This window comes from Musa acuminata, chromosome BXJ2-8 (genome assembly GCF_036884655.1).
Source record: "Musa acuminata AAA Group cultivar baxijiao chromosome BXJ2-8, Cavendish_Baxijiao_AAA, whole genome shotgun sequence".
Taxonomy (NCBI): Eukaryota; Viridiplantae; Streptophyta; class Magnoliopsida; order Zingiberales; family Musaceae; genus Musa; species Musa acuminata.
This window is the reverse complement of record NC_088345.1, coordinates 47,042,035-47,054,467: the sequence shown is the minus strand read 5'-3', so window position 1 is coordinate 47,054,467 and position 12,433 is coordinate 47,042,035. Positions and strand designations below refer to the sequence as shown.

The following is a 12,433-nucleotide window of genomic DNA, read 5'->3' as shown; positions in this document are numbered from 1 at the left end:
TTTCCTTGTTTTTTTTGTTAGCGATTGCGACGATGATGACAATATCATCACAATAAATATTAAATATTTATTTATTTGAAGAAGAAAATAGAACACATGAAGCTTGAAACCAAACACTATAAAAAGAAGGGAAATTTACATATATAAATAAATGTCATTTTCATATACACAAATTTACATATATCAAAGATTATAAGAGTAGAGATATTGTTGAATCCTCACCATCACGATCCAGAATTGGATTGAGCTTTGAATACTACCAAAGTGAGGCGGATGCTATCCTCCTCGCTGTACATCTTATCTGAAGATATGCATATCAGAGACGTGATTGCTTTGACCTCTGCTCGCAGCAAAGCAAATCTTTTCCACCACGCCACTGCTTCTTCCTACCAAATTCTTGGAAGGAAACCATTAGCAGACCACTTCGTCTCCGAATCTTATCTTTCACTGCCAAACTCGCTCACGTCTCCAACTCAGATGGCGGGTGGATCAGTCGCCATTATTCTCTCTTCGGTATGAGCTGCTCCTCAGTCACAGCTATTCGCAGTATGACTACATTTTTTTGCTATCCAAAATGAGAAGTTGGTGGGGGAAAATGTTTCTTTCTCTGTTCTTAGTATGTTGTGATCTAAAACCTATGTGGAAAATTCACGAACGAGTTAGAAGCCAAATTTTAGGCCATTGACATGAAGGTCAACGTCTCAAGGAAGTTTGGAGAAATAGGATTTATCTTTAAGATCATAATGGTCCAATATATTTGATAAGATCATAAACAAATACTCATTCACATTTGCAGTGTAAGGGGCAAAAATGATGAATACAAAAAAGGTTCTCTTTAGCTAGGAGATGTGCTTTCCTATTATCCTCCTTAGGGATGTGAATAGTTTTAATGATAATAACTAAATTGGATAATCTATGAATGTCCAGAAACAAATAGTGAATATATATATTCCTTCAATTATTAAAATATCTTAATATATATTCATCTCAAAAAATTAACAACATGTAACTATGATTAGTATTAGCTGTTATATACCTTATTTAAATTATTTCTAATGTTTATTATCATATAATAAGTTACTAAAGGATACTAATATTATTTTAAAATTTAAATTAATAATTAAAACAGCATAAACTGATGGAGACTATATATATATATATATATATTCCTTCAATTATTAAAATCTCTTAATATATATTCCACTCAAAAAATTAGCAACATCTAACTATGATTCATATTAGCTGTTATATACATTATTTAAATTATTTCTGTTGTTTCTTACCATACAATAAGTTCCTAATGGATATTAATATTATTTAAACTTTTAGATTAATAATTAAAACAGAATAAACTGAAGGAGACATATATGTATATATATATATATATATATATATATATATATTCTTTCAATTATTAAAATCTTAATATATAATCCTCTCAAAAAATTAACAACGTCTAATTATGATTAGTATTAGCTGTTATATACATTATTTAAATTAGTTATAATGTTTCTTATCATACAATAAGTTCCTAAAGGATATTAATATTATTTAAACTTTTAAATTAATAATTAAAACAGAATAAACTGAAGGAGGCTATATATATATATTCTTTCAATTATTAAAATCTTAATATATATTCCTCTCAAAAAATTAACAACATCTAACTATGATTAGTATTAGCTGTTATTTGCATTACTTAAATTATTTATAATGTTTCTTATCTTATAATAACTTTCTAAAGGATATTAATATTAATTAAAATTTAAAATTAATAATTAAAGCAGAATAAACAGAAAAGGAGACTATATATATATATATATATATATATATATATATATATATATATATATATATATATATATAAGTTTTGGATGTTAATGACGAGGCGGGCTAGCATCGGCGTTGGGCCGGCCCAAACTTCACTTGCGGCGTCGGTTCCGCCCTGCGCCGCGTTGAACGTCTTTTCTCCCCCATCCTTCCCTCATCTTCCCTCCTCTCCCTCACGCGGAGAGCGCGCGAGATCCGGCGATCCGAACCGATGAATGCGCCGTCGACGGCGGTGGGCCTTAGCTCGGCGGACCGCCACGTCCTGACCGCGGTCAGCGTGGGCGCAGCAGCGCTCTCGCTCGCGGGGTCGGCCTTCATCGTCCTCTGCTACCTCCTTTTCAAGGAGCTCCACAAGTTCTCCTTCAAGCTCGTCTTCTTCCTCGCCCTCTCCGTAACCCCTCCTCTTTCTCTCGCATGCCTTTGTCTTTGTTCTGTCAGATATGATATTAGGTTTCACGGATCGTCCTTCGATCTCATCGTTTGACACTTCGTTGATGTTTGGGAGTGTAAAGATCTTGAGTCGAAATAATGAGGGGTTCTAATGCGTGTCTGTAGATTCTGGTGTTCACATAAATATAGCTAATTCTAGTTTAGATCTATAGTTGTGAAATAGAGCATTGGATACCAATCACCCCAGCAGTTCATCACTCATAATATTTCTTCTTATATTTTATTGGAACGAGGGAAATGGAGCGGAAGCAATCGATTGACATGCTTTTAAAAGTGGCCATCTTGTTTGTTAATTGTTCTTGGTTGAGGATCACTGCAATCTTTTATTAGCCTTGTTTCACTATAATGTTTGCTCTAAAGGGATTGATGGAGACTGAAATGTTCCTCATAGGCATTAAGGCTATTACTGATTTCTCATAGCTTTTTCTTTTGTCAAAATCACGTTGGCAATGTCTAAAGTAAAAACTTTGTCAAAAAACTTTGGCCAAGGATCTGCTTCACATTTTGAATTTTGTAGAATGTATTGTGTGAAACTCTTTTATTAGCAAACTGAGTAGAGATCAGAAGACATGAAGAGGAACTGTTGACTTCTGAGTGGGTAATTAATAAATGAGATAGTACAACTTTTATTTTTTCTTTGTTCTTTGGGTGCATGGATTGAACAAAAATGATGTTGTATGTATGCTTTTCATCCTGAAAGGAAATGGAAGCTAGATCATGAGACTCTCAGCAATGGGGGTTTTGAATAGGGTCAATATATGAAGTCTTACCCCTGAAAGTAGAGATGTCTTAGTAACTGAGTCTAACCCATTTTTTTCTTTTTTAGTTCTGCTTTCGAGCCAGTATGGTGCACATTAAAATGTATCTATATTCTATTATATGAACCAAAGATATAAAAGTTCTTGACCTTCTGTTGTATGGTAGAGCACTGTCTCCCTGGTAGGAGGTTTGGGTTTGATCCTCATTTAGGCACAAGTTGTGTAGGTGGATGATTCTTCTTCATGGGCTATGGGCTACCTAATGGGTCTTGTATCCACTTCTGGTTTAGGTTGATCTTTGTAAAGCTAATGTCATATGGTTTGCTGCCCCTTCTAAAAAAAATTAATCTTTTCAAGTATCTAATTGCACCTTCATTTCATGCTCTGTAAATGATTTTGATTTTTGATTCTAGTTGAGGAATCTCATATTGTGCTTCTTCCCCTTATTGTTTGCGTCAAAATTTAAGGTTACATTCTTGAATTAAATTACATATTTGTGCACATGGTTGAACAGACAAAACTTTACCTATCTATATAAAATCCTTTTGCTGGTTCTAAATTATTCTTCTTATTCTTCTTTTGAATGGAAATTATGTACTCACCAGTGGAAATTTGGCTTCCCATGAATATCCTTAGAAGATGAAAAATTTCTCTTGTATAATCTTTTACTGTTTCTTTTGGTATCTTTTAATTCTTGGTTGAGGCAACATCCATGTTTATAGTGTCAGCTCTAATCTTGTACCTTTAGTATGAGTCGGTGTAGTCAGCAACACATTTCTGCTAATTTAGTTTATGTGTTTTGCAGGATGTGTTTTGCAGTTTCTTCACCATTGTTGGGTATGCTTTTTTGTTCCTATAATTTGTTTACAATTTGAGGTTTTAATTGAAAGTTTGTATTGTCCAATAACAATGTCAATCTGCTAGTCATAATCCATGCACTCTTGTCTGTGAGACAAACAACATAATGGCCTCATTCATAGTGAAAACAGCTTAATGAAGTACCTTACTGTCTATTGTATTCTGATGTGCTGGACATCAGCACATGGTAAATGTAAAATTATTGTAAGAGGCCTGGGACATTTTCTTCATACATCACATGCCATCCTTTTGGCATGATGTTAGATTGCATTGTCAAAAGGTATCCTAAACATCGACATCAAGTGTAGATTAAAGACATTACATTTTTCATGTGAAGTTTCATTTTTATATTTGGGCATTATGTTTACTTTTGATTAGTTCAGTTGATGTGTGATATGGATATATATCTCTCAAGCTGATGAGGAATGTAAATTATATATGCTTCAACCGTTTGACTTTTATCCTGTTTGTGGTTGAGGGACAGGGCTTTTTTGGACATTGTTATTTACATGTGATCTTGAATTGTGAACTTAAGCTAACATTATGTGAGTTGATTTTTAGAATGTAAACTCCTACCCAAGTATGATACCAAAATTTTGAGCACTTGATTGTTAAGAAGTTTCTACTATATTTTCATGATGTATTCTATTTTTACATCCGTGCTTGGCTTTTTCTCATCGCATAAAACAAAAAAGCTATACCTTTTATCATGTGGACCTTTGTGCGATGATTCAATTTCTCCTAACTTGGGTAATTGGGGTTTGAGTCACGGTAATTATCTCTCCACTTGGAGGGCTCTGAATGTTGACCCTAAACCCCGTCCGCTAGGCTGCTCTTCTTTATATTCTTTATAGATAACAGGCTGCATGTTTATAGTCGTGAATTAAGGGTGATTCTGATTGACAATAGAAACAAATGAATACCAGTTGTAGTTTTCTGGACAAGACCATTAATTGTAGTGGTCAGGATAAGTGATTCAATTGAGATTAGTATTTAAAGAAGAGGTAGATGAGGATCTAAGAGTACTTTATCAGAAAATAGAAATGAAAGAAGTCATTTGAGGGCTCTTGGTTTAATTAGACATTGCACTTAGTGATATTGCATTTTCTTAAAACTCAAGGGTGGAAGAAGATCCCTGCAATGGTTCACAAGTAGTTGGGATTTATGGTTTATGTATTGCTTGAATAAAGGTTCTCATTAAGATCCCCTTTACTTTTTGCTCTTATGGATTCCTCATTATAAAATTTTGAACATATCGATTGCTGGTTTCTTACACTGTTCCTATGATGCAGGGATCCATCTAATAGATTCTTTTGCTATGCTCAAGACTACAGTGTACATTTCTTTTGCGTGGCTTCATTCTTGTGGACAACAACCATTGCATTTACTCTTCATCGCACTGTTGTGAAACACAAAACAGATGTGGAAGATTATGGATCAGTCTTTCACTTGTATGTTTGGGGTATGATTTCCAATAACCTGTTTCAAAATATTATCTCATAGAAGCAATTTTGATTATTATTTTTTTAATGTTTCCTCTGTATAGAACCTCACAATTTCCTCCTGCCTTGTTTAGTAGAAGTTCATAATATGCATGTTAGTTCCAATTGGATTTGCTTTCATTTGATAATTTGTGCAAGAATAATTAGCCTTCAAATGAACTTCTAGCATGTGTCTTAGTGACAATGTCAGACATGAATGCTGTATTAGAAAGACTACGGATGGCAGTTAAAGTGGATGGAGTGATTGCAACATACGATACAAATGCTGAAGAACGGGATAAAGCAAATATCAGTTCTAATTTATAATAAGCATATAAAGAAGCTTTTTATTCTTCATCTTGTGCTATCATGAACAAGAAGAAAGCCTTAAGAGTTTCATTTGAGCTGAAACTCAAAATGTCCTTTCCCACCTTAAATGAGAATGTATGGCTCGCCGATAAATTTTACATGATTGTATGAATTCATGATTGGCATTATGGCATTTTAAGAATTCATCTCACACTGGCAACTATTAAATGCTAATAAGTTCATATGTGTTGTTCTAATTAATTCATGGTAACATGTATTAATATAGCATTTAACCTTTCTTTGTTGGTTCGTAGTTCGCTTTGAACTTCTAATAGAATATATGTGTATGGTAAAAGTACTGCTAGACTTTTTATATGAAGGAAAATCAATTAAGTATTTTGTTGTTGATTATGGCTCTCTTTCGCTTTAGTTAAGAGGTGGACGGAGGATAGCAAGATTGTCTGAGCTGCTAACTTTTGTATTTCCTTATCCTTTCTGTGGGATTGGGCCTAAGAGTGAATGGATGGTGTTGTCATCTTTTATACATTGTTGCAATCAAGGTTCGCAATATCGTACCGTACCGGTATTTCGATCTGGGCTCGGTACCGATACGGTACGGTATACCGAGTGGTACACCCAGGTGTGCCGAGTACTGTAGCACTGCTACAGTACTACAGTACTACAGTATACTCGGACCGGTAACAGATAGTCCGCGTACTGACAACCGGTCGGACCGGTACGTACCGCCCGTACCGGGCGGTACAGTTCGGTACTACAGACCCTGGTTGCAATGACCATTAAAGTCATTGGTTATTTAAATACGTGGCACTTCTCTTAAAATTCACAATCTTGGCTCCTAGCTCCTTGTGCAATTGCATTTCTTTGCACTTTGGTTTTTCTGTTCTAACACATTATAATTTATTGCTTTGAGTTCAATAATTACTTCAGTTGTGAGATTAGTTTGCTATTATCCCATGCTTTGAACATTAATAAATGCACTTCAGAGTCCAAATTCTCTTCCATAACAAATACTTGGGTTTCGTTAAGTTACTCTTATTTTTTGAAGTAAGTTGCTTACATTCATCAAACTCGTTTTTGAAAGGTGACTTGTTTTTGCTTCTATTTATATTTGTGGTTCTACTCAATGATTGAAATATCGTACCATACCGAAGTTTCGATCTTCTCTCGGTATGATACGGTACTATATACCGAGCAGTATACCGTTCAGTATATATATATATATATATATATATAAAGAAAATTTCGGCGATGTCGCCTCCCTTCTCCCCCACGCGAGGCGATGTCGCCTCTCTTCTTCCCAGGCAGGGCGACGTCGCAGAAAAATGAGGCGACGTCTCCTCTATATATATATATATAATCTTTTATTTATATATCTATTTATTTAAATATATTTATATATAATTTTTTTTAAAAATGTACGACGTCGCCTCGGCGATGTCAACTCTCTTCTCCCCAGGCGGGGCGACGTTGCCAAGGCGACGTCACAGAAAAACGAGGCGACGTCACCTATATATATATATATATATATATATATATATATAAATAATATTTTATTTATATATCTATTTATTTATATATTTATATATCAAAATTTTTAAAAAAATGTGCAACGTCGCCTCTCTTCTCCCCAGGCGGGGCAACGACGCAAAAAAACGAGGTGACGTCGCCTTTATATATATATTATTTATAAATAAAAAATACCTCTTGGTAGCGAGCGGTCCGTGTATCGGTTTTCTGTCGGACCGGTACATACTGCCCGTATTGGGTGATATCATTCGAAACTGTATACCTTGATTCTACTAATCTTGCTATACTTTTTCCAACATTGTCAATATCGCTTTTAAGGTTGAGAAAAATCTCCCAAGCATTCAATTAGAAGATTACTAATTAACTACATAACTTTATTGCATGAAAGGAAGATAACAAACCCAAGCATGACTTTAAGGGCTTATAAGGATGCATATTCATAAGGTCACTAGTGCCAAAATCTCCTAGTCGTACTAATATTTTAAACTAGGCTAGGAATTTCCATTTATTGTACAAATAAAATGCTATAGATTAGTCAAACTTCATAATTGAATTCTCTGTTGCTGCTCTCTGATGTTTCTTAGTCCTCTCTGACCATGAGTAGGCCCTAACAAGGTCTATCCATGCTATTCACACAAACTGCCCTTATAGTTTTTGTTCTGTCCATATGAACGAATGTGTTGGGTGCTGGACAGTTATATTTGATTAGGACTTAAGCCTAGTAGCCTACGGCCTGTTCTGATTCAAATTTGGTTTCTAATGGCCTCTTGGCAAACACCTAATTCTTCCTAGACTAGCCATGTTAATAATCATTTAATGTGACTATAGTTTTTGATGCATTTTCAGCTTGACTTGTACAATTAACCAGGCTGTTTTATGAATACATTTCCAAAACTTCCCTAACATGTTATAGTAATATTGAGAGTTATGATGGATAATTGACTGTCATGGATTTCATTTTCTCGGATTTTAAAATAGTTTCCTTTATGTTTACTATTGACTGACAGGTACTTCGCTTGCTACGACTGTAATACGTTCGATAGGCAGTGATTATGGACGACCAGGGGCATGGTGTTGGACTGAGCCTGCTCGAAGTGGGAAGGCATGTCTCTACTTAGAGCTTCTTGGATCTTCTACCTCAACAACTCGTTAATTTTTTTCATAGTAATGATAATTAGTTTGACAGATTGTACTCTACAGTTTTGCTTCATGTGATTAATTTTGCAGAAACTGTTAGCATGTTTTGTCAACCTCTAAGTGTTTACCAATCTCATGAGTAATTGGGTTTACACTATGATATTATATATCATAAATGAATTTTGCTTTCTTCATACACACTACAAGATTGAAAAGCAGAGGAGCACTAGATGAAATTAACAAAAGATTTAATCTTGAGAATATGGGAAAAAAGAGGAAATTTTAGGATTTCGTAGGAAGTACACTTCATTTGTTTATGTTCAGCCTTTTGTCTCCAAGACAGCAAATAATGTTGCCTTGATCCTAGTCTGTTCTCTGAGTTCAACTTTAAGTTTAAGATAAACAAGAATTATTCAGCCATTTCATCAACTCACTAATCATGACAACATTTTACCTGTTTTGCATTAGTGATAACTATAATGATAGAAAAAAGAAGGCTTACTTTTACATTTTGTGAGTAGATTAGCAAGCTAGGTACAAATGATATATAGGCTTGTCCTTCCACTTTGTTCTTTGGAATTGTTTTTTGCTAGCTATTTGCAGTTACTTTCTTATTCACTCTTGTGCATTTTTTTATGATATATCAGCAAGAATATGTATTTGCTAAGGAGTCAGGACATCTGAAGTTTTTGCCTCTATTCTTGCGATGAGCTGACATATTTTCTAGTCTGCTGCACAAAGAAACAAAATTTGGTAGAAAAACAGAAATGGAATAACAGAAATTCTTCAGTCTGTTGTACAAACAACTTTCTAGTTTGGATGCTCATCCACATCATTGAATTACAGAAATTGAAAAGTATTTGGCTTGGAAGTACCTGATATTTTGAATTATATGGACTTTTCTGACACATTCTAGTGACTGGTACTTGAAATTGCTTTATTGGCATTTACATCTATCAATTTTTTTGGATTTCATGTTTGCACTTGTTGATGTAACTAGGCAATTTTACTACTGGTATAAAAATCTGGCATGTTATTCAGTATTTCACTTAGCTCCCATTCTAGTTGTATTTAGTCTTGATAAATTAGAACAATTTCTTGTAGTTAGCTATTTTAGGTCTTATGTACTTAGTTTTCTGTAATTTGTTTAGTTCAATATGACAACAGCAACATATAACTGACTTGTGGATAGAAATTGGTTAATACTTTTGTTTGCAATATACTCTTTCCTGTTCGTTTGAGTAATTGCATGATATTGAAGAAGTTGCTTAATATTTGTGTTCTCAATGTTCATGTTTCCTCTTCACTTGAAGTACTACATGATTTTAAAGAGTAGCACTCTTTGCAGGTAGCTCACCTAATAACTTTTTATGTGCCATTATGGAGTGCTATACTTTACAATGGGTTTACATACTTTCAAGTGAATCGCACGCTAAGCAATGCAACACGGGTACATTCAGTATTTTAAGAAATATTATATGTTCTTTTGTGGTATAAGAGATTGCTATTTTTGTTTCTTGTTTATTCATGTGATTGGTTATTTATGCTGCATTGCAAGCCTATCTTGGCCTCATGCTTGATTAGCTTACATGCAGATGGCGGTGGCCTTGTCCGAGCAACCAAACCAATCTGACATGAGGGCAGAAAAGAAGGTCCTTGGTTCTACTTCTAAACTATTCTTTTGTAATAGATGTATTTGGTTTTTCTTTGCTGAGGATCTTGGTATCCCACACTGAGGTGATATGTGGAGTGGTACAAGCTCAGTATATATTGACTGTTAAAAAATAATCGATATTAACAACTCTACCATGAGTTCAGTTATTTATATCCATTTTTTATAATTTGTGCTGCATGTGTACCTCATATTTGTGTGTTATTCTTCTATTTATCTTTAGCTAGTTTTACACTCCTACTTGGCCTACCAAGTTAATATTTTGTTGTGAAGAACAATGAGAATTTTATAATTTCTCTTGGCAAATCAGAAGTCTTATCAGCTGATACATGATATTTGTTTGATTGTTTAAACTTTAAAGGCATTCAATAGGTGGGGCTACTATCCTTTGATTCTGATAGGATCTTGGTCGTTTGCAACAATCAACCGTCTCTATGACTTCATTAGTCCAGACCACAAGATCTTTTGGCTTTCGTTCCTTGATGTCGGGTTTGCTGGACTTATGGTACATGTTTCTCTGAACTTTATTTCTGTTCCTGTAACAGCAACTTGCATGTTTATATCTCTTTTTCTGCAATGGAACTAATGTTTGAAGATTTTAAAAATGGTTTGGTTGTCCTACATTTCTTCTGTTGCATGCTGGTCGTAGATATCTGTGAGAAATATGATACATGTTTCTCTTTAACTTTTTTGTTGTCCTTGAAGCTGCATCTTGTATGTTTGTCTCTTGGAATTGATGTTTGAAGATCTATAACAAGTTTTGTTGTTGTAACTTTCTTCTGTTGAGTTCTGGTTATTTATATATTTGAAAGACATTTTCTCAGACACTTGATTTTTTCTGCTACTAGTTGAGTTTGTTGCACACGATAAATACCTCCGAGTAATCTTCCTATGTTTGTTAAGAAACATGACATACTAGGCTAATGTAGTGTTTCTGAAATAGTTATGTATATGAAACTATACAAATATGCTAATACATCAGTTCTTGAAAAGGCTGGAAATGGTATCCCAATATTTCAATGGCAAATGAAACTAAAGTGTTAAAATACCATGTGGCCTATGATGAGTACTGTTAATGATACATGTCGAGGAAAATGCATTTTTCTGAAGTATAATGTTCTATGGTTCCATGGATCAGTACATGGGGAACACATCTGTTCAATGTCCATAATAAAGCAGTACTTCTATTTTTAACAGCTACAAGTTGCCTGCTTATAAAAATCATTTTGTGAATGCTCATTTTGTTACACGATTTTCAGTAGTCATTTTTGGATCAGTTTCGTTGGTGTTTGAAAATGCCATGTATTGATTTGCCAATCATGTTACCTATTAAGTCTTTAACTTAATAGTATATATTTTAATTGTCTATAATGTCATCTTTTCAATCTTCACTTATGTTATACTTTTCTTTTCTGTGTTTAGGGACTGTTTAATTCAATTGCTTATGGTCTTAACTCATCTGTACGACGAGCGGTCACCGAAAGAATTGAATTGTAAGTCCACGTTACTTATTTAAATACTTATGGTGCAGTGCTGTTTGTCCATCGATTCTTCTCTTACAATCTGTGTGTGCACTTGCATGTGTTTTTGCACTCATGGACATCTGTGTGTGTACCTCTCAATCTTTGTATAATCCCGATCTTCCATGAGACCCAGCGGTGACTCTATGCAGTGCTGTTTGTTATAATTGACATTTTCTCTTTGTTGATTTGTGAATTTATGAGGAAGTCAGTAGCGGTTCACTAATCCATTGGTATGTTGGGCTTTATAATTTCTCAGATGGATCCCCGAGAAATATAGAAGGTGGCTTCCGGTTTCTTCAAAGCTAAGAAGTCGACAACCAGAAAGTGAGCTCACTTCACTAATAGTTGCAAGCCAGCAGTAACTATGGTCTGCTGCTATTTTGGTCCTCCAGTGTACTTGCTTCCTCATAGAAGAGCCACGAGGATTGGAAGTATCATAGCTATTGGAAAAACTGCTTTTTTTTACTCGAGTTGCCCATTCCAGTGACATCCTTTACCCAAAATCAGTAGCATGCTACGGGATTACACATCAGAGATTTTTTCAGCTTCGCCATTTCCAAAACTTCTTATCACTCGCAGCTCATGAGAACGATTCGGTCTGCCTAGGTGGTAGGCATCGATGAGGTCCCTACGTATAAGCCTTGGAGAATCTAAGGAGTGATGGGAAATTCATAAATGCAAGTAAACAGAAGATAAGCATGTGAGGCTAAGCTTGTGCATCAAAATTTCAGTGTCGATATTCTATTTTTTTTGGTTTTTTTGTATCATTATCGGAACATGACAAGTTACTGATGCTTCTTCATGCTCTGGGATTCGGGATTTATTGATCCAGCTATGGTACTCTGATTGTGATGACATATGTTGATA

General features: G+C 34.7%; 1 protein-coding gene across 2 annotated transcripts; it reads left to right on the top strand.

Annotated features, from left to right (window-relative positions):
• The first annotated feature begins 1,962 nt into the window (after nt 1-1,962).
• Nucleotides 1,963-12,071, top strand: LOC135619774 (G-protein coupled receptor 1-like). 2 transcript variants are annotated; one of them, XM_065122101.1, is made up of 9 exons: nt 1,963-2,221; nt 3,844-3,875; nt 5,189-5,358; nt 8,242-8,340; nt 9,724-9,821; nt 9,967-10,023; nt 10,405-10,548; nt 11,466-11,536; nt 11,823-12,071. In XM_065122101.1, exons 1-9 carry the CDS (start codon nt 2,042-2,044, stop codon nt 11,926-11,928), a joined length of 957 nt encoding a protein of 318 aa, XP_064978173.1. In that variant the 5' UTR covers nt 1,963-2,041; the 3' UTR covers nt 11,929-12,071. The 2 variants fall into 2 exon arrangements, with proteins under 2 accessions (XP_064978173.1, XP_064978172.1); XM_065122100.1 differs by having other exon boundaries at nt 1,968-2,221; nt 8,242-8,336; nt 9,720-9,821.
• Nucleotides 12,072-12,433: the final 362 nt, after the last annotated feature.

What these genes read in the sequence shown, in the direction of transcription:
- LOC135619774 (XM_065122101.1), top strand. Translation starts at nt 2,042, where the DNA reads ATGAATGCGCCGTCGACGGCGGTGGGCCTTAGCTCGGCGGACCGCCAC. An exon ending in CGCTAAGCAATGCAACACGG is followed by an intron (nt 9,822 to 9,966) that starts GTACATTCAGTA and finishes GCTTACATGCAG; the next exon opens with ATGGCGGTGGCCTTGTCCGA. An exon ending in GTCACCGAAAGAATTGAATT is followed by an intron (nt 11,537 to 11,822) that starts GTAAGTCCACGT and finishes ATAATTTCTCAG; the next exon opens with ATGGATCCCCGAGAAATATA.